The sequence below is a fragment of the Myotis davidii genome, unplaced genomic scaffold, assembly GCF_000327345.1.
Source record: "Myotis davidii unplaced genomic scaffold, ASM32734v1 scaffold217, whole genome shotgun sequence".
NCBI classification, from domain to species: domain Eukaryota; kingdom Metazoa; phylum Chordata; class Mammalia; order Chiroptera; family Vespertilionidae; genus Myotis; species Myotis davidii.
In genome coordinates, this window is record NW_006290034.1 from 8,937,156 (window position 1) to 8,959,252 (window position 22,097).

At 47.9% G+C, this 22,097-nt stretch overlaps 1 protein-coding gene across 1 annotated transcript in view; it reads right to left on the bottom strand.

The window, feature by feature from the left end:
- The window catches only part of CASQ2 (calsequestrin 2), a 42,188-nt gene that overhangs the window by 16,740 nt on the left and 3,351 nt on the right, over positions 1 to 22,097 (bottom strand). Inside the window, exons 2-6 of the mRNA XM_006763046.2 lie at positions 13,098 to 13,182; positions 10,398 to 10,498; positions 8,828 to 8,939; positions 5,743 to 5,816; positions 101 to 231 (exon numbers count right to left, since the gene is read on the bottom strand). Of these exons, the coding sequence (XP_006763109.1) occupies positions 101 to 231; positions 5,743 to 5,816; positions 8,828 to 8,939; positions 10,398 to 10,498; positions 13,098 to 13,182 (503 nt within the window). The remainder of the gene's footprint in view (positions 1 to 100; positions 232 to 5,742; positions 5,817 to 8,827; positions 8,940 to 10,397; positions 10,499 to 13,097; positions 13,183 to 22,097) is intronic.

A 22,097-nucleotide genomic window follows, 5' to 3' on the forward strand; every position in this document is an offset into this window, starting at 1 on the left:
TCCAGTAGTTGCTCTTAGGGGTGCGAGATGTCAGGACTGAGAGGCTCCTCTCCATTTCCCAGGCCCCAGACCCCCCACCCCTGCATGCCACCTGGGGTACCTCTGGTGCTCCTTTATAAACTCCACAAGCTCTTCTTCTGTGTAAGGTTTGTCAGGGATGGCAATGGGCTCGTCCATAAATGGCTCATAGAAGTCAACCTCATTCATCTTCAAGGACAATTTCTTCGCAACCTGTAGCAATTAGAAATATGACAAGAGCTTCCTTGAACGCTAGTCTAGAGAGGCAGTGATGGTCCATCTATAAGGCGTGCATATTCTCTGGCAAAGACTTGAGAGGGTATGTACAGTTTTGACGCAGGTGTTGTAGTGATAGGAACCCCTCACCTAAGGCCTGGCTGGACCCATCCAAGAAGGACAGATAGGGAGGAGAAAACCTCTCTGGCCAATGAGGTCCAAGCAGGGGCAGGAAGCAGACGGAATGAAAAGTGGGAAATCTAATTCTACAGTCACCGTCACTCTACTGTGTTTGCCAGGCTGGAGGAGGACGCAGAGGTCAGCAGAGATGCTCAGTGTCCTTGCATGTATGGATTGAATCAAATCAACTGGATAGAACAGGCAATTGATGGGAACCATTTAAAGCATATACTCAAAATCAGAGGCCCGCCCATTCATCCTCGATCAGGGCATAAACCTACTGTCACTCAGACTGAAGCACGGCCATACAGTTGGCTGTCTCTTGTACAGGGCTTGTGTGATGGTTTCCCAGGAAACTGCCCACTTGGTTACCCATCAGAAGGTGAACAGCCACCCTGGCTTGTCCAGAGTGGAGGGTTCCCTGGATTTAGACTCGGGGTGCTAAAACTGGATAGTACTCTAGTACCCAGCAAGCTGGCTGGGGTTGTTCTCCCCTGTACCTGAGAGGGCGCTCTGAGCGAGCCGTAGCCTAGAAGGCATCGCCTCTCTGATTAAGGGGCCCCACCGCCTTGTCAGGGCAGAATGGCTGCTGTGTTCCCTGCAGACCTGCTGGACTCAGGCCTCTTTTTGTGAAATGACTTGAGAGGCCTGGAATGTGCCACGCTTGGAGAAAACCAAATGCCATTCTTTTCCAGGTCAGAGCTGTGGGCCAAGAGAGCACAGAGATGAACAGTGGTTCCCTTGAACTAAAGAGGAATTGCCGAGAGCTGCCGCCCGGCCGCGATGACCCACAGCCCAGTGGCCCGGGGCCGCCAGAACCAAGTGGGAGGAGGGGAACTGGTGTCACTTAAGCTCTTACACAAGGAGGTCCATTCTGAGGAAACATGGGTCTGCCTATGGAGTTTTGTCCTCGACTGCTATTAATTCCAGGTCGCGATAGTCCGAAGGACATTTCTGACAGTACCTAACAAAGAAACTGGCTTTCAACTCAGAGCTAAAGGAAACAGGCTACATTAAGAGCCATAGTCAGTCAGAGGAGATTTTGCGGTCATGTTCATTTTGTTTTAAGGGACATGGAGGTATTAGTGGTTGTTGTTTTCTTCTTACTCTTTTCCTCTTCCACGGGCAGAGGGTGCTATGGATGGATGATGGGCAAGGAGCAAGGGGGCAGGGCAAGTAGCAACTACACCCAGTGTCTGCGTTTACACACCGTTCTTCGCAGAGCTGGGCTTGAAAATGGCATTCAGTTGTGGTTCTCTGAGTTCACTTACTACTTATTTTAAGAACCAGGAAGAAAAAAGTAATAATAGTAACCACATAGAGTGCTTCCCGTGTGCCAGGCACTGTTACAACGCGTTTTCGGCTGATTCCTTTATGAATCCCCCCTTTGATTGTCTCAGGTAAAAGCTGGTATTATACTTATTTTACAAATGATGAGCCCGAGGTGCAGTCTGAGTATGCAATTTGTCAGGATTATCTACCCGAGGGGAGAGAGCCAGAATTCAAACCCCATTTGCCAGTACACCAGCCCTCCCTAGGAAATCACCTTCTCCTTGACCCTGTGAAGAAAGCTGCCTGGGCCCATAGATATTCCACTGCTGCCGCACTTGTTTAGTCAGATGTTCCCTGTTGCTCTTGGACATGCTCTCGTCAATTCACTTCATCTCAGGCGGCTGGAATGCAGGCTTCCCAAAGGCAGGAAGGGGCTTATCGGAAGCCCTGGTGCACCCACGTGTGTGAGTGTGCGTGAGTGTGAGTGTGCGTGAGTGTGCGTGCGTGTGTGTGTGTCCAGGAGGAGAGGTTCTCTGGTTCTTGGTTGCCAGTGTCCAGGTCTGCAGTGTGGAGACCGTGGGTGTGAGGTTGGATTGTGGTGTTCTTGAGTTTAATTCTGGGGATCGCTGAGCATAATTTTCTCCGGTTTGTTACATCCGCACCAGCACGCACCATGGAGGGCCCTCGCCTTGTATCTCAGAGAATCCCTTTTTATTATTATTCTTTTATTTGTATTTTGGGTGGTAAGGACTGAAGGAGATTTGACAGATTGAGATATTGATTCATTCATTGATTCAGTAAATATTTAATGGGGCCTTAAAAAAATGTTGGAATAGATTTTGCCAAAGATAAGAAAACTACAAAGCAGAATGGCCATATTTTTACATTGGCAAGTGTATGGATTTTGATACAGATGTTTTTCTACATGTTAGCAAGGCTTTCATTGTTGCAAATGAAATCAGTTTAATGAATTTAGGCCTTTTCAATGTCTATCTTCTCCATCAACTTTGTTTAGATAACCACTGCTTCTTTTGGTCCCCATATGGTTCAAAAAATGATTCTGCTTCTCACTGTTCACTCCAAGAAAGGGACAGGTCGCTGGGACGCCACAGGGGGTAATTAGAACTACATATTTTAGGCTATAAGGTGCAGTAGAGTGGACACCATCCTAGCCCTCTGACCCTCTCTTGCCCCCTTGTGGGGTTGATTGAGGATCAGGAGCCATCAATTGTTTCTGGTCCCAAAATGATGTACCAGGTAAAATGTACTGGGAGCTTTTTAAAAATGCATATTCCTGGGTCCTGTTAAAATCCTTTTAAAAAATTCAGAATTCCAGGGCTAGCGCCCAGAAACCCATAGTTTTAAAAGCTTCCTGAGGGATTACAATATGGGCAGTGTTTGGAAACTACTAACTCCCAAGTCTACATCAGCAGCCCTGACATCTCACCCTCTTTACATTTCTCCAGCTCATAGACAGCAATTCTCCCTTATCCGCAGTTTCAGTTACCTGCAGTCAACCATGATCCAAAAACATTAAAAGGAAAATTCCAGCAATAAACAATTCATAAGTTTACACTGTGTGCTATCCTGAGTGACATGATGGGTGCAACCATGCCTGCTGGACCCCACCATCACCAGTGGGCACTGTCACCCACGCCCCTAATTGCTGGGTGCAAGTTCTTAAGTCCCAAATGGCATTGAGTCCTCTCCGTGGCAGCTCTTCCCTCTGGTTCCACACGGAGGTGGGGAGCATTTAGCTTTCTTTTTCTGAATGGTATGAAATTCCGCCAGGCTACGTGAGCAGTGGTACTTAATGACTCAGTGTCTTCTAGAGCTTTTAGTGAAGAGCCTTCTGAGTTTTTAATTATAGTCTGACCTCACCTTCTTCATGGGCCTCAGACATGAAGCCATGCGGCTGGGCTGGGAGGCACATCTGCAAACCAACCCCACCCTGAACTCTACCTTGAACCACCCTTCCAAGGACTGAGGCTCTGTTGCTTGGCCAGGCTTGTCTGCCTGACTCTCTTCCCTCGGATGGGTTCTTACTATGGAGTCATAGTCACTGCTGACCAATCCTAACCGGATGCCAGTGATGGACTCAGCTAAAGCTTCTCTGTACCTCCCCTTCTCCACTAATATCTTCTCCCCACCTCTCCCTTCCTGGACCTAAACGACTGTCTTTATTAACAACAGTCCTGCCCAGCTGGCGTAGCTCAGTGATTGAGCATCAACCTATGAACCAGGAGGTCATGGTTAGATTCCCAGTCAGGGCACATGTCCAGGTTGTGGGCTCGATCCCCAGTGTGGGGCATGCAGGAGGCAGCTGATCAATGATTCTCTCTCATCATTGATGTTTCTATCTCTCTCTTCCTCTTCCTTCCTCTCTGAAATCAATAAAAATATACTTAAGAACAACAACAACAGACAGCCATCCCAGCTAGCTAACATTCACTGAAGGCTTACATGTGCCAGATGCGTGTGTGCATGTGCCATGTCTTTCTCTAGAGTAGAGTAGTACTGAGCACTGACGCTGAAGTCAGGCTGACCTGAGGTTACATCCAGCTTCACTACTCATTATGTGACATGAGCAAATCTCTTAATCCCTCGGTACCTCAGTTTCATCCTCTGTAGACTGAGAAGACTAATCCCGCTCTTACCGGGTGTTGAGAAGATGAAATGAGAAAACCTATATAAGCTCTTAGCACAAAGCCTGGTACATGAAAAGCACTTAATGAATGATAATTATTATTCTTTTTGCTGTCCTTGCTCAATATCTCTCTCCACTGTAATCCAACCAATTAGGGTACATTTTCTTCAAGTTCAGATGATGTAGACTATGGACCTCTCTTCTGGATTATAGGTTTGTAAACTTGGGCCATAGTCATAGAAGTGGGTCACTATATGTATGAATTGAATACAATCTCTTTTTATCATACTTTTCCCCTGCTCCAGCATCTACAGACTTCCTCATTTTTCATAGAATACTTAGAATATTCTTAGTGGGTGTGCATTGGGGGTGTGATACGTGTGTGTGTGTGTGTGTGTGTGTGTGTGTGTAGGTGTGTTAGATTTGTGTGTTACGTAATGCATATGTTGCCTGTGTATGTGTGTTACATGTGTGTTGGGTATGTTTTAAGTATGTTATGAATGTGGGTTGTGTGAGTTGTGTTTGTTATGTGGGTGTGGATGTGTGAGTGTGCAGCTTGAATCTCAAGGGTAGGAACAGAGCCTTCTAGTTAATGATGTGGGACAGAGGAGAGGGCATGGACTTTGAGCACAGATTGTCCTAAATTGGGATCTTAGCACTAGCATTAATTCACTGGAGACCTTGGATATTACTTAACCTTTCTAAATGTTTTCGCATCTGGAAGTTGTACCCTAAGGACTAGAGATTGTACTAGTGCAATATATCCACTTGAGCCCAACATGCAGAGAGCACTGGATTAGTAGCCATTTTAGTGGTACCCGGAGCCAGGGTAGAGCACTCCAAGCAGAGTAGACCCCAAATAAAGTACCCATTGATTCGAGGTCCCTCTATCTCTGCTGCTCTTAGGCTTCTAGAGGCACTTTCTACACCCACGAAACAACAAGCATTTGAATTATAGACAGGTAGATCCGTGGCATCTCCTGAAGATGTGGGTAACTATCAGAAGCACTGGAGCTTCTAAGGTCAATGCCCCTCCCCACCCAGAAGAGGGAAGGCGTGCAGCCCCAGGGAGGGAAAGGATGCTCTAAAAAAAGGAAGCGATGATTAGTGTCCCGCACAGTCCAGGCTCACACTCTCTCCATTCTTAGTGCTGACAGTGATATGAATGGTTGGTTCATCACTTTTCATTGGGATGTTTTCAGAAATACCCTGACATCATCTGAGTGAAACATCTTTGTATTCATATCTCATGCAGTAGCGATGTGCTGCTACATTTCTAATTCTGGAGAAAGTGCTCATGAGGGGAGGGTGGTTAACGTTTCAAAAGAAAAGAAAAAGGGGTGGCAAGTTCAACTGTCAATACTTCGTGCCTATGAAAGTGTTCAAATTGAGGTGTCATTGGTCCTTACCCCTTTGTCGAAGGTCGCGAAAAACTTGATGTAAGGCTGGAAATGCTCAGCTGCCTCTTCAAAAGCCTTGTAATCTAAGAAGAAAAAGTAGAGGGGAGAGACATTTGCAAGACGCACACTGCAAACATTTCTTTGTTTAAATAATGGAGAGAGTGGGAAGCCAATTAGTCCTAATTGGATAATTATTGAGTACATATTATTTAGATAGATAATTATTTAGTACCATTTAAACCCACGGCTTCCCCAAGGAGTTGGAACTGATTGGCATTCAATCACCCAAAAGAACTCTTTGCCACACTGTTGTATGTTTTACAAAGCTGGTAGATGGAAAGGAGAAAACCCAGAGAGAACAAGGGAAAGAAAAGGGGTGGTCAAACTCCAAACCCAAAGGAAAAGTTCTTTCGCTCGAAGTCACTGCTACTTTTTCATGTGCCCCCTAGAGAGTTGCAGCCTGTGTGTTAGGGAACACAGTGTGCGGAGAAATGTACCTCAATTAAAATGATAGCACAGAAGTATTTTAAACTCTTAGCAGGAGCACTCTTTTTGGTAAATCCTAGCATTTCTTTCCTTCTTTTTAATTTTTCCTTTTTTCATCCTGACCCCTTGAAAGGATCACTTAAAACTAATCAAGACCATGTTTGACTCTGTTCCCAAACTTGAGTAGAAACTGGGGAAGAGAGGCATGAGGCCGTATGGGTATGGTCATGTTGTGCCTTACCACACCCAGACAGTTACTAGGTAAAGGCATCCTGGTTCAAGCCTTAGATGTGAGGGTGATGATAATGGTAATAGTAGTAGTGTTTCTACAAAAATTCCATAATCCTGAGAGCCATTGATCCAACAATATTAACTTTTTCCATTTCCTGGAATTCACACCCCTTCATCATCAGAGGCACAAGCTTTTGCTAGAATTCTAAGAGCATGCAGAATTTTCTAACTTTCAATGGAAAACATTTTAAGAATAACGCTGGCTCAGGGGACACCAAAATGAGGAAGACATGGACAACAGTCAAAGGCTCACAGCCCAGGGTGGGTCATGGACACTTGAAGAATCACAGTGTGGTGTGATAGTTGCTAGAGCAGAGGTACGCACAATAGGCACAGATGAGAGAGGGGTTGAAAGTGTACAACAAACCTCTACCTACCGATCCACATTCACACAAACTCATCCTCATAAAAGTGATTGGGTTGTCCCAAAATATGTCATATAGGCCGTTAGTTGGGGTGGAGGATTGAGTGGAGGGGAAGAAGATGGGTGAGAGATTTGGAGAATGAACAGATGGAGGTGAGAGAGTATAGAAAGGGAAATGGTTAAAGCCATAGCTAAGTCACATGTCTATTTATAGCAGCAGTGGGCTCCTTAAGAATTCTGTTCCCCACTTCCCTGTCCTCCTTGTCACTGATGAACCTCTCTCCACCTTCCTGAACTCCTTCCCTGATGGAAAGCATGGCATAGACCAGTGATGGCGAACCTTTTGAGCTCGGCATGTCAGCATTTTGAAAAACCCTAACTTAACTTTGGTGCCGTGTCACATATAGAAATTTTTTGATATTTGCAACCATAGTAAAACAAAGATTTATATTTTTGATATTTATTTTACATATTTAAATGCCATTTAACAAAGAAAAATCAACCAAAAAAATGAGTTTGCGTGTCACCTCTGACACGCGTGTCATAGGTTCGCCATCATTGGGTTAGACCTTTGACAAGAGAACTCCCTTCTTCTCTTGGGGAGCCAGTCTGTATCCCTAAGATGGAAAAGGGTGGGGCAAGGCAGATCCCAGGTGGGTGCTTCAAGTTAGGGTCGAACCCGTAACCTCTTGCAAACAGTAGTTGTCTTCAGGAAACCAGGTCTAGTCTTCTACTCTGATCTCCCCAGAGTAGTCAGTATCTATATAGAAATGTGAACATTGAAATGAAGTCACCCAAAGAACCAGGGCAAAACTCCCCACTTAGCCACCTTCCCCTAACACACTGTTAAGGAGGGTGAATAGAGACGTTTACATAGCAAATGAGGAGACAGTTCAGCTAGGCCATGGGGGAGAGAAAATTGGTGGGTGGTTGAGATGACTAAGGATGCCAGTTGGCAGATGGGGTAGAGACACAGCTTCACAAATAATTTCAAAATATTTTGGAGTTTCCAGAAATAGCCAGAAGCATCCCTTATTTGCACTTCTCTCCTGTACTAATGCTACAGGTCCTCTTTCATAGCTAAGCCCACTCCCTCTCTCCAAGGCTGAGACACCAGAAAAAGGCTTCACTCTGGGCTCATGCTGCCAAAGCACTTTAAGAAAAGGTACTCAGGTTGTTAGCCTTACTGGTTCCTCCCCTTCCTGATTCCTCCTGACTTCAACCCCTGTAGGGTTGTGCTGATGCTGTGATATGTAACTGTGCCCACCCAAACCCCAGCCGCAAAACTTTCAAAGGGAATACACCCAAGGGTGTGGTGTGCTACTGCAGGCTGCCTTGGTGGTCAGCTGGGTTGGCCAGCAATTTTCCACATTGTGCTGCAGCTGCTAAGCCCAGGCCTACCCCAGCTTTCCTCTAATGCTGTCCAAGTGACTGAGAAGCTCTCCAACTGGTGACCATGGGAGCTGCTGGGTGAGCCAGTGGAAAAGTGGAGGAAGGGCTTTCTCTCTTCTGTAAAACATTCACCCCCTTCAAGGCCAGAGAACATGGCCCAGCCACAGCCTTCCTTCAGCTTCCCTGCCTGCTTTGTACAATCAATACAGGTGTCCCTTTGCTCAGGGTGCAAGGAAGATTCTCCCTCCTACCCACATGGGACATGCCCATCGTCTTTATGGATAACATGACATACCTTGCTGGGAATGTAGCCTTTCGACCAGGGGTCCTCAAACTACGGCCCGTGGGCCACGTGCAAATACAAATATTGTATTTGTTCCCGTTTTGTTTTTTTACTTCAAAATAAGATATGTGCAGTGTGCATAGGAATTTGTTCATAGCTTTTTTTTAAACTATTGTCTGGCCCTCCAACTGTCTGAGGGACAGTGAACTGGCCCCCTGTTTAAAAATTTTGAGGACCCCTGCTTTAGACCAACAGGCTGGAGTTGACAGACAACTTACATTCTGAGTCTTCGCTCTTGAAAAAACCAATGAGTTTGATGTGGTCCTCAATGCGTTCAAAGGCTTGGACTTCCAGTTTGCTGCCGATGACCTCCACTGGATCTTCAATTAGCTGAAATGCCACACACACAAATACACAAAATCGGTTCCTTCCCCAGGAATCGGGCACAAATGCAGAGGGCTTTGAAGGGAAGTTGTGGGACTTCGCTTGGTGCCTCAGCATCCATCCCACCCTCCCCCAATGAGTACAGCAACAGTGCCTTTTGAGGACTTGACCTTGATTCAGTGGGGTAGGCTGCTTGGTGTGGGCAGTTCTATCTCTCTTGTCATTTATTGGTTCAGAAATGGCATGAGACCCAGATCTGGTCAATGACTCTCCAGGGAAGATTTGCTGAACGGTTTAGGAAAGTTCTGCTTTCTCTTAAAGGCAACAATGGGAAGCCAGATTTTTCCCCTCCCTCTTATTGAATATTAATGAGGAAATGTGATGTATCCGCTCCTGCTGCTGGCTTATCTTAGAATCAACTTGGGAATAGTCAGCTTAGGGACAAAGCCAACACAGAGAAAACAGCATTATCCATGATTTACAGAGAGAAATGGAGCGAGAGCCCTGTTTTGATCAACTCTAAAATCTGCCCTCACTCTGGATTTCTATTTGTGTGGGTGACCACGTAGCCTGTTGTTTACGGTAGCTAGAGTCTGGCGTCTGTTGTGAGCTAAAAGCCTTGGCCTCGCTGGTAGGGCGGGGCAGTGCCATGTTGGCCCAGCTGTTCAGCTGCTGCCCTCAACTTTTTTAGGGCTTTCAGTTATGGGTCAATGACAGGGCCAACGAGAACCTATGGGCACTTTTTCATAGGAGGCGACCTAACTCACTTAGACTCTGTCTCTGGGTTTTGAGGCTGTGGAGAGAGGTGAGAGACCACTGTGGACGAGCTGGTAGATAAGAATCGTCAATATGGATGTACATTTTCTGTACAGGAATCTGTGTTCAAAAGTAGCTTGAACTGGACTTCACAGCTGCTATTGAGAGAGTGGGTTTGTCTATGGATAGAATATTTGTATGGTGTTTGAGATATGGATTCGCCTGTGCATATGGATCTGAGGGTAGATGCTGTGATATGGCTGAGAAGGATGATATTGGGGCTCATTAGACCTTCCCCTTTTTATTCTGCTCTGAGGGTAACTCGGCTGATCGTTCCTCCTCTCCCTACTGGTCTTCAGGTGACTAGCCACCACTTCCTCACAATTCCTAACTCCTGTTCAGCAGCCCTGGAACAAGCCAAGGGGATTCCAGGGGGTGTCGGTATATGACGGCCAAGAGAAATAACATGTTCCGATCTGTGACCCTCTGATCACAGGAAACAGTTTCTCAGGTGACCGAAGGGCCTGCTTCCTGGAATAAGTAAATAGCACTGGGGTGTATGCTGTCCTTGACTTTTTGTGAAGCCTGGGAAATCTGTCTTAGATCAAGCCCAATTACCCAGCTTCTGTGCTCTTATTTTAAAGTTTTACTTCCCCCCTATATGGAACCCAAACAGCTCCATGCAGGGCACTGTGCATAAATGCTCACGTCCAAGAGAAACTCCACCAGGACATCAGCTGCAAACTCGCCATCAAACTCAATTGTGCGATCGCCCTTAAGAATGTACAGGCTTCCTTCTTCATGGAAACCTGGAAGAAAGGAAGAGTTCCCATGACAAGATCATCCTGATGCAGGAAAAGCCATCCTGTTGGCCAGGTCAGGATGAGTGGAGCCCGCCTTACTCCTAGGATGGTTCCCTTGAAACCACACCTCTGAGCTGCTCCTAGTGGAAATTTAGATCAGATTTCTGGGCACCCCACAAACAGCTCACTTTTCTAGAGGAGCTGAATTCTGCATATCCTCTCTTCCCTGTCCATTGAGAATGCTGCCAGGGCTGGGTCTGCATCGTTTCCTACCCTCCATTGCTGTTGGAAATTTAAATCAAACTTAAATAAAATAGTCAAGAACCAACAATCCCAACTGGATTTTAACTTAAAAAGAAAAATCTATTCTCCACCCCGTCACTGCTTCAATTTTCCAAAACTCCTGTGACCCCCTTCTCCTTATCACAAAGTTGTAATGCCCTCTGCCCACCTGACTCCTTAGCCTGCCTTTCAGGTCCTTCCACAACATCATGCCAATCCCACCCTTCACATTCTCCCTTGGGTAGACCAGTGCTCCTTTGAGAACTGCTCTCTTACTCCCTTTAACTCCCTTTGCTTCTTGCCCACAAGCTGATGTAAAAGGGTTTATATAGGAAACGTCACAGAGCATTATTCTCTACACGTATGTTCTCTTATTCTTCGAGTCTGGGGTGACCCCCACCCTCCGCCATCTTGGTCAGCTATTTCGGGTCTCAGCTTAGGACTCATTTTCCCCAGGAAGGCCACTCTGGTGTCCCCTGCCATGACTGCTCTTCTCTGGGCTCCATGTACATGTACTCACGGTAGCAGTAAGCTCTCGGAGGGTAGGGCCATTGTTATCTTCGTATCTCAGGGTGTCGCTCAGAGCCTGGACACACTGGGCACCCCATAAATGTTTGTGGCCGGAGTGAACAGCTTGATTTTCTAGAGGATCTGAGTTCTGCACATCCTCTCTTCCAAGTTAGCTGAGAATGCTGCCAGGCAGGGTCTGCGTCGTCTTCCCACCCTCCATCGCTCTTGGCACAGTGCCGTGACCGTGACCTGAACAAATACTTGCTGCAAGACTGCATTTCCCCCCGGGAAGGCTAACGAGCTGAGGCTGGCGTTTAGTCCAGCTGCAGGCATCCTTAATTCCTTAGATTCCTTGTTCTCAAACTCTCTGTTGCTGGAGAATGCTTTCTCCAAATGAACTCTTCTGCGAACCTTAGGGAAAGGGAGACTGGCCCCCTCCTACTGTGGCCCAGGGCACGTCTGGAGCCTGGAGCACCATTTCCAAACCTAAAGGAGCAATGCGTCACGCATCCTTGAACCTGGTAGTGGCTGATCACAAGGGTACCGCAGGAATAGCAGCCAGTGTCCTGCTATTGGATTTTGCTCCGAGTGAAATCAGTTAGGAGGCTGTTGCGCTGGTTCAGGAACAGGCCCATGGCGACCCAACTCGGGCAAGTGGAGGTGAGGATGGAGATAAGAAAAAGGTTCACAAAACACCACTGTCCTGGAAACTCCGAGGATCAGGTAGTCGAGAAGGAACCTGCTCTGGTAATTCCTCCAGGCTGAGCTTGGGGAAAGGCCCATTGAGACTTTGCAAGCCCCATCACATCCTGACTGGGAGGATGTTCACTGGGTTATATGAATGCTTTCCCAGCTTATCTTCCCTAAATTTCTAGATCACTGGAACGCTAGTTTTTTCCTCAAATTAAATTTACTGGAAATCCAACTTCTCTTTAAAACAGTGGGATTGAGCAACTAAGTTAGATGCCCTTGACCGGGAATCGAACCCTCGACCCTTCGGTCCATAGGGCGATGTTCTAACCACCGAGCCAAACTGGCCAGGGCTACCTAGATGTATTGATAGAACCACCACTAACCTCCAGCCCCATGCTTACTATTCCACATCCAGTTAACCTTTCTTCAAAGGTCCTATTTTATAACCTCCTGCCATGGCCACTGTTCACTAGTCATGTGGAAAAATGCTAAGTGGGCAGTTCACGTGCGGGATGTTTGAAAACCAGGGAAGTTGTTTGTGTTCTTTCTCCTTGGAATTAGCACTGTAAGGATCTTAAAGTTTGCTTGCACTTATGCAGGACATATTGACCCAGAGATTACAGCCCGAGCGCGGTAGTCAGCATACCTCATCCAAATCCTCCCTCTCATCCTTGGTGATAATGCCCACCTGGGGTTTAGCCTTTAATTTAGAAACCACTGGGACATCAGAGTCACTACCACTAATTTTGTATGTGTTGGCTGTTTTAGCCGAGAGGTAAGGAAATAGTAGATGATGGAAGGAGAGACCACCATGGTAGTGAGATAGAGAAGCAGGCCTTTTAACTCTAGGATCTAAAAATAAAGGCTTAAATATTTAGTGTCAATTTCTCCCGGAAGAAGTCTTCTTCATTAGATGATTAATGTAAAACCATTCAAGTTAAGCTGGTATTTACTTTTCTGAAACTCTTCTATAACTAAGACTAGGGTATGCAAGATCATAGCAATGAACATACATATAAAGCCCAGTTATCATGCAAGAATAAATGAAACTATACTCTTTTTTTTTTTTTTGCAAGACGCTTTGTTTCTTCCTGATGTATCTAACAAAAATCACACTTACCCAGTTTCTTGGCAAGCTTGGCTTCTTTCTTGGCATCGACCATCACAAAGCCTATATCTTTATGTTCCAGGACTTGGGCCACAAGCTGAAGGGAAAGACAAGGAGAATACGTGAGCCCAAGGCAGAAAGATATAGACTGTGTCACAGGATAATATTTTGAGATGTTCAGGGGGCTTTCCTTCATACTCTCATTATTACTGTGACCAACTGGGGCAAAAGGACTCTACGCTTGTCCCCTCAGGAAGATGGGTACCCACCCACAAGTGGTATGGCATAAAGTTTTCCACACTTGCCCCTGTGGGCCCCCTACCTTAGGCATAGAGGAGAAATACGAATATTACCGAGAATATAAGAAGTTAACTCTGAAAATTCAACACAGAATTTAACTCTGATGTCTCCTAGGCACACACCACCACATATTGTTGGCTTTTAGGTGGATACAGATGTGTGCCTCTCCCAGGCATGTCAGTCACGGTCTCCTAGTCCCCACGTTGATTAGATGTGACTTTGGAAGACAGACGAGTGGACGGGGAAGGTGCTATCTCAGACAAACTCAGTTCTGCTCCCCTGGCTTCCTGTTTAACTGAGCAGAGCCCCTCACCGTCCTAGGCGTGGAAGCACAGACAGAAGCGGCTCTCACCGATGGGCCAAGACCACACTGGCCGAGACCTGCTCACCTCCTTGGCACACTGACGCATAGTCCCCGCAGTGCCCCGTCACTCTCGCCTCCCACTGTGATTAGGCCCGAAGCCTGCCCACTTGAGCTCTGTCATCACTTCCATCAGCCCTAGCGAGCCCCTCTCATGAGCCTAAGCCAAGGGTGACCCAAGGCTAACTGGCTGCAACCCAAGAGAGAGCAGTGAGACTGAGGGGGGTGGGGGGGGGCGGGCGCTGGAGAATGGCTGTGGTGAAAGGCCTTCTGGGCTGACTCCTGACCCGATCCTTTCCCCCCAAGACCAGGAACCCCGGCTGACTGGGGGAGCAAGCCAGGCATTGTCTGCATCTCCCACGTGGCTGGATGGCACCTCCGCCTTTGCTCTGGCCCTGATCTCCAGCTCAGATGTTCCTTTCTGCACTCGGCTACAGCCCAGTCCCAGTGCTCACTCATGTTGCTGCAGCCTTGGCCACCCTCGGCTGCAAAGCCCAGCTCCAGGGTCATATTTCACCCCAGCCTCCTTTCTGTGAATTCCAGTAGCTCATCGCAGAGACACGGCGCCGACGCTTATTTCACAGTCGTGAGAGTTGTGTACGTCTCTTCTGTACTGCGCATCTTCCTCCCTAAGAGAGGACCCATTTTGTGCCTCTTTCGTGTCTCATGTAGTTCCTTGGAGACACCAGACTGTGTATGAAATGATGGACTAGCCCAAATACTTCACAAATTCAAGGACATTTGAGCCAATTGCAGGGATGGAGTTACAAATAGGAGAAAGGAGAGAGTCACTGTTTTCTAAATTCCAGAAAACTGGAATCCTGCTGACTTAGTCTTTCCTCTGCTGGTTTGGTTTTGTTTGATTGATTGGTAACTTCTCAGACGGTCTCACCTATTGTCCACCCTAGAGACCTATTGCCCACCCTACAGAACAGGGTTGTCTCTTACTGGTTGGTACATGTAGCCCCTGGACTTTGGCACACATTCATTCTTTGCGGAAGCATTAGGATTTACTTTGGCCATTGCTGATTCTATTTTGTTTTGTTTTTTAAATCCTCAGCTGATATGTTTTCATTGACTTTTAGAGAGAGGAAGAGGGAGGTAGAGGGAGAGAAACATCAATGTGAGAGAGAAACATTGATCATTTGCTTCCTGTACACACTCTGACCAAGAATTGAACCCTCAACTTAGGTATGTGCCCTGACTGAGAATTGAACCTGTAACCCAGTGGTCCTCTACCTGTGGGTCGCGATCAGAAAACACATATAGCATATCAGATATTTACATTATGATTCATAACAGTAGCAAAATTACAGTTATGAAGTAGCAACGAAAATAATTTTATGGTTGGGGGTCACCACAACATGAGGAACTGTATTAAAGGGTCGCAGCATTAGGAAGGTTGAGAACCACTGCAACCTTTTGGTGTATATAATGACACTCCAACCAACTGGGCAGCCATTGCTGATTCTAAGTACAAAAATAATTTTATGGAAAAAGTTCTATTAAATAATATGTAAAGTCAGTAATAAAGTAGACATTCGTAGTGTTCTCTCTCTCTCTCTCTCTCTCTCTCTCTATATATATATATATATATATAGCCTTTATTTTCCAGTCCTTTAGCACCTACCTAATTTTTTATTAGCTTCCTCCCTAATGAAATCACAAGATCCTTGATGCTAAAATATGTCTCACTCACTTTTGTTTAGCACAGACCATGATCATAGTAGGTCCTCAGTAGCAGTGACTGTTCTCTTTTCATTTCACTACATCAGGCTTCGGTATTTTTGAATTGTCCCAAGGTCCAGAACCCCATCCAGCTGTCATGGTATTAAGAAAATCCAACAGTGATTAAGCACTTACTGCATGCCAAGAACTGGGCCAGCACGTTACATGCTTTATCTCATAGAATCTTCACAACAGCCTCACGATAGATATTGTTATTGTCCATATTTTACGGCCATCCCAGCCCTTGCGACCAAGTCAGAAATCCAGGTCTCTGATTCCAGGCCCTGTGTTCTTAACCACTGGGATTTACTATTCTTGGTCACTTATCCCCTTGAAGATGAGGTCTAGTTTGATGCCAATCATCACAGAGGCATCAGGCTGACTTCCTTGAGCAGAGGGCTTCTTTGGGGACACTGAAGGGAGCAGTGTGTTCCAGGCACAAGAGAAAGTGTGAGGGACTCTGAATATTAGGACTGGTCATTCTGACTTGGGAGCTGTTTGAATAGAAGAGCAGTGTGGCTAATCTGGGTTTGAGGAAGGTGATCTGAGGTCATAGACCCGACAGAGAGAAAGGAGAGTGGAAAGGAAAGGCGACCAGTTGGGAGGCTGATGCCATAGTTAAGTAGGAGGTGACTGGTGTCAGATGGAGGCAGTGGCAGTGGACGGAGAAGGTGTAACTTGTGGGGTGAGGTTACAAATGGAGAGTCAGGCGGACCTGGTAACTCTGCCATGCATGGCTTTAGAGAGAGAAGGGAGGGAAACCAAAGGAGAGGAGGAGGCAAGATGATTCCAGGGTCTCCAGCCAGGGAACAGAGTGGAGGACAAAGCAGTGACGTCAGGAGGGCATGCCAGAGCCAGGGGCAAGGATTCAGATGCAGTGAGTTCATGGCGATGGAAGTCCAGCCAAGAGCTGGAGGTGCCAACCTGGAGCTCAGGGGAGAGGCTCTGAGTGGAGCTCCAGAGGTGAGAGGTGGGTGGCATCTTCAGGGACTGGCCACCTCATAGGAGGCAAGAGCAGGAGGAGGCAGAGTGGACTCTAAGAGAAGCAGGAGGAAGACAAGGAACACTGTGTCATGACTCCAAAGTCACGGGCAGAGAGAGCGTTGAGAAGGAGTGGGTGGTCGGATCGAATGCTGCAGCGAGTCCTGGGGGCAGGGGGACCCCATGAAGTCTCTCCTTTCAGGACGGGTAAGCCACCAATGACCTTTTAGAGAGGAGCGGGGACAGAAACCAAAGGGAATTGAGTGGGTGGCAAGGACATGCTAGAGCAGGTGTGGGTCATTTGTTCAAGAAGTTTGCCCATGAAAGGAGGGGGAAGTTAATACAGAAGCACCAGGGGACAGGCTCCCTGGGCTGTGTGACTGGGCTCTGGGCCTCAGAGGACAGCACCTGCAATATGCCAGGCGCCAGGCTCAAGAGTCTGGAAAAAAATCTGAGGATGGAGGAGCCTGGGGGGAAATGCCACAGATCTTTGCTCAAAGCGAATGTCCCTAAAGCCACTCATTAAAAATACCCTGGCTGCCATCCTGCTCGGTCCCTGGAAGCTAAGAGCCCAGTGGCTGTTCTCACCCACTGTCCCTGATACCATCTGGCGACAAGTCAAGCGATTCAACAACTGTGTGTCCTGCCCTGAAACCGGAGAGCTGATGCTTACCTCCCGGTAATCTCCTGTCACTTTCCACCGCCCTCAAATGAGGCCTGATCTATGTATAGCTGGGGGCTGGCACGTGATGTGCCCGCAGGAGGCAGGGGAGGGGATGGCACAGCTACGTTCTGAGACTCAGGTGAATGCTGGGGCCTCTGGGGCTGGATCGTGGCCCCTGAAAAAGCCTTGGGGGCGAGGGAGGCTACCCATTGTTCTATTTGGGGCTCTCACCTTGACCAATGCCAAAGTGAAGATCCAAGGGCCAGTGCTGTGTGTTCTTTCCACTGCCCCACGTTGAGAAACACCATAACAACAACAAGGATATTGGGTGTTTACTACCTGCTGGATCCTGCTCCCACACCTAATATAAACCACCTTATGGAACCTTCCCCCAACCCGCATGAAGTAGAAGTTTGCAGATGAGGAACTGGAGGCACAGAGAGGCTAACCAACTTGCCCAGGACCACACAGCATTAAAGTGACATAGCTGGGATCCCAACCCCGACATTCTGGTTGCAAAGCCCACGCTCTCACCCACTGTATCAGCTCCCTGCACCTGGGACTCACGGGGACCTGGGCCCATGACTGCTACTCATCAGCTGTGAGACTGAGCAGCTCACAACTCCCTGATTTCCATTTTCTAATCTAAAAACTGAGAGGGAATTCTTGCAGGAGAAGCATGGGTGCACATGCTTAGCGTGTTCCCTAGAAATTCACCTCAAGTCACCCCATGACCCCAAGCTTCGGTTCTGGAACCTGGAGGGAAGCCCGCCCCAGAGTTTCTGGCTCGCAGGCCCAGTGGGACCCACGAAGCTGCATTTCTGACAAGGTCCCAGGTAGTGCCGATGTGGCCCCGGCCCACACAGCCCAGCTCTCCAGCCGTCTCCAGCACAGGCACGGTCCCACACTGACGGACTGAGCGGGCTATTTCTGGAGGCCACGTTTTTTTCTTTTTATCCCAGTGGATTTTTCCCCCAAACACTTTCCTACATATTTCCCATCCTTTTAAACGTGAATTAATGTGTTTTCAAGCTCTTTCCTACACATTTCATCCCAGTGGATTATTTTATTTTATTTATTTAGTTATTTAAAAAATATATATTTTATTGATTTCTTTTTTTTCCCTCTTTCTCTCCCAGTGGATTTTTAAAAAAATGGATTTGACTGACGTCGGGCTAGGCCATGCCCTTTCCCAGTTTTGCTCAGAGAGTTCTGTGCCCAAGAGCCTGTGAAAATGCAGTCCGGCTGCCCAAACCCCAGCCTTCCTCAGAGTCCCACAAGGTAGGCACTGCCGCCAGGGACAGGTCACCCCTTTCGTGACTAAACCTTCCCTGGATTGATACTCCTCATAAAACAATAACTAAGAAATAAAATTTAAACCTGGTGGAGACAGGGCTCTGCTGCTGGAGAGACTTCCTCAATGTGAAATAGTGGCTGGCCCTGGCTGGTCGCTCAGTGGTTAGAGCATTGGCCCACAGACCGAAGGGTCTCGGGTTTGGTTCCTGGTCAAGGACATGTACCTCGGTTACAGGTTCAATCCCCAGCCCCACTTGGCGAGAGGCAACCAATGGATATGTCTCTCTCACACCAATGTTTCTCTCTCTCTCTCCCCTTCCACTGTATCTAAAAATCAGTGGGGAAAATAGCCTCACTCCTCAGGTGAGGAAGAGAACAAAAGCAGTGGCTGGAAGCCGAGGGCTCTGATCGCCTCCCCATAGTGCACACGGAGGAGCATTGCTGCTTGGCGACTTTATGAGACGTCCGCTAGTGTTTATTCTGACATCTGCTGATGACGGTGAACGCTGTGGAGAACCAAGCAGAGAGCTGGGTGGTCACGGACACGACGATTCAACAGAGCCCTTTGCTGAGCACCAGCGCGTGCCGGCCATCTTTGTCATCCCCTCCTCTCTCTCCTCAGACCTGTGACGGGGGGAGTGGTGTCTGTTCCACAGGAAGCGCTCAGCCCTGAGAAGTGTCACCGGCCTGTGGTCAGATGTCCAGTTCGAGGCCTTGACCGTGCAAGGACTCAGACCCAGGTGCCCTTGCATCAAAGCCGGTGGTTTTGGCCCTGCAGGGGAGGTGCGGCTGCTGTATTCCCTTTTCCTTTGAGTCCTGGGGATGCTGCATTTCCTTCATAAATAACTCGGGGGACACTCTGGCTCCAGAGCCCACGCTCTCATCCATTACCTCCAGCTCCCTCCACCCGGGCCTCGTGGGGACCTGGGCCCCAATCCTGGCTCTGCTTCTCATCAGCTGTGGGGCTCTGAGCAGTCACATTCGCTGGGTGTCCTGAGCCAGGGTGGATGTGTGTCCCTCTAAGGTGGAGGCAGGTGAGCGTGTGTGTGTGTTGGCCCACCTCCCTGCCCACACAGGCGGATGGTGAGGAGAGGCCTGCTTGGTGTGGGCACCAGGCAGCAGGGTGGGCGCTGCTGGGACAGGCGCCGGGCACTGAGGAGCGCTCTGGCCTGGCCAGCCGGGCTGCAGGACGGTGCGCTGGCCACTCTCCTGGTGACTGTCCCATCAGAAACCACTCCTCGGGGTAAAACCACATCCAGTTTACAGACAGGGAGCCTCCGAGGCTCCATCCTAGGGGTCAGTACTGGCGGGCAGGGGCCGGCTTTCTTGGTGGAACAAGTCATTTAGGTGCGAAGGCCGAGCTGTGTATTATACAGACACCCCCCACACCGACCCACAGCGCTCACTGGAAGGACAGGGCTGCTGCTTGCGACAGGCCTGGTGACTCACACAGATTCTGTTCTTTTCATCTTATGGCTTGACATTGGACTGGTCCTTACAGTAGTTTCATAGTGGTGACTTCCGTGGTATCTCGTCTCCGTTGGAAGATTTATAATGTGGTGATGGTGGCCAGAGGGAGGGGCATTGGGGACTGGGTGGGAAAGGTGAGGGATAGAGAAGTGCTGGTCGGTGGTCACAGAACGGTCCCGGGACGCGAAGCACAGCACAGGGAAGCTGTCAGTAACATTGTAATAACTAGGATGGTGCCAGGTGGGCACTGGGAAGATCGGGGGAACACTTTGTCAGGTATGGGATTGTCTAACCATTATGCCACACACCTGAAACTAATACTGAATGTAAACTGTAATTGAAAAACAAACTTAAAAATGTATAACTTTAAGAGGAGGTCTCCCTCAGGGATACAGTGACCAGGCTTCCTAAATTTGGGCTTGAGTATTGAGGGTTTTTTGGGTCTAAAACAGGGGTGGGGAATGTCCACTCCACAGGCTGTATAAGGCCTGTGAAATCATTTGGTCTGGCCCTGCCAAGGCATTAGGGGTGAGCTAATTAAATGTTCGACCAAATATAGCAGGCTAATTTTTAAGTTGATAATTTTGTATGGCCCAAAAATGATGTTATAAATATCCGGCTGGCCCTGGGCAAGAAAAGGTTCCCCATCCCTGGTCTAAAACCTCCTGAATTGACAGTGTGTTGGCCACATTGTAAAATCTGTCTCCCTATTAACCCTGTTTGCGGAAGGAAGAATTTACCTATGATCAATACAGTCCATGCTCTGGCAATAGCACCTCTTGTCTCTGCCATCTCACCCAGGCACGGGCTTTATCACAGACCCGCACAGCAAACTCTCGTCATGTGGTCGAGGCACTTGGGCTCTAAGGGCAGTGTGAGACTGAGCATGCGCACACATCCTCCGAGGGAGCGCCGGCTCCGGTGAGGACTCACCCCAAAGCCCAGCCTGACCTCACGGATCTTTCTGGGCGCAGCACGTGCGCGTGTGGAGTGGCCGTCTTTGGGCACGAACAGCTGGAAGAAATGCCGAGCCCTGCGGGCGCCGCTATTCTCTGCCCAGTGTTCCCACGTCGCCCCAGCTGCAGACTTACTTGGCTCCGGCCACTTCATGGCCTCCCTCTCTTGGGGGTTAGAAAGACAACCTCTGGGACACTTGCCAGAGCTAAAGGGGTTTGAGGGCTGGGCCAGCCTTGCCGGGCCTGAGGTTCCTGCCCAGGCTGTGCCTATATTGGACTGAGAGTCCCATGGCTAAAAATGCAGTTTTAACCACATGTCAGTGGGATTAAGCAAGGAGGACCAATAGGTCCTTGAATCTGACAGACTTAATCTAATTTTTTTACTATGTTCAATTATTTTTTAAAAATTAATCTAATTTAAAAAGAAATAAAGGAGCCCAGCTGGTATGGCTCAGTGGTTGAGCATCGACCTATGAACCAGGAGGTCACGGTTCGATTCCTAGTCAGGGCACATGCCCAGGTTGTGGGCGTGCAGGAGGCAGCCAATCAATGATCCTCTCTCTCCAATATGCAGTGGGCAGCAAAGCACCATGGGACAAACAGAGAGAGGCAGAGGGGAGAAAGGGGGTGCTCGGGGACCTCCCACCCTAGCTGAGTTCTGTCGAAATCAGCAGGAGCTGTGGGTCACTCTGGCGTGCAGACACCTGGATGATGTGGCTATTTCTGTGCCACGACCCCGGCTTGCCTGCCAGTGCAAGGGACCTAGTTCACCCCAAACAAATGAACCAGTTTCTACTGTTCACAATGTGGAAAGCATTGCTCTTTCGTCATCTGTTCATCGGCTCTTTAGTTCATTTATTAATGCAAAGATTACTAAGAGTACTCAGATCAGTGGAGATTTGATGAATTAATATTTCTAGTCAGGGGTTCACAATACTTAGTTTCATATTCTAAAACACTCACTAACCTGCCTGAGAAGATCCTCCATAGTTCCTCCTAATCCAACAAATGTATAGAGTAGTCCCCCCTTATCCAAGGGGGATACGTTCCGAGATGCCCAATGGATGCCTAAAACCGAGGATAGTACCAAACCCTGTACATACTATGTTTTTTCCTATACATGCTATCTATGATAAAGTTTAACTTATTAAGTAGGCACAGTAAGTTATTAATAATAATAACTAATACTAAAATAGAACAATTATAACAACATACTATGATACGGTATGTGAATGGCCTCACAGACACTACCAGAG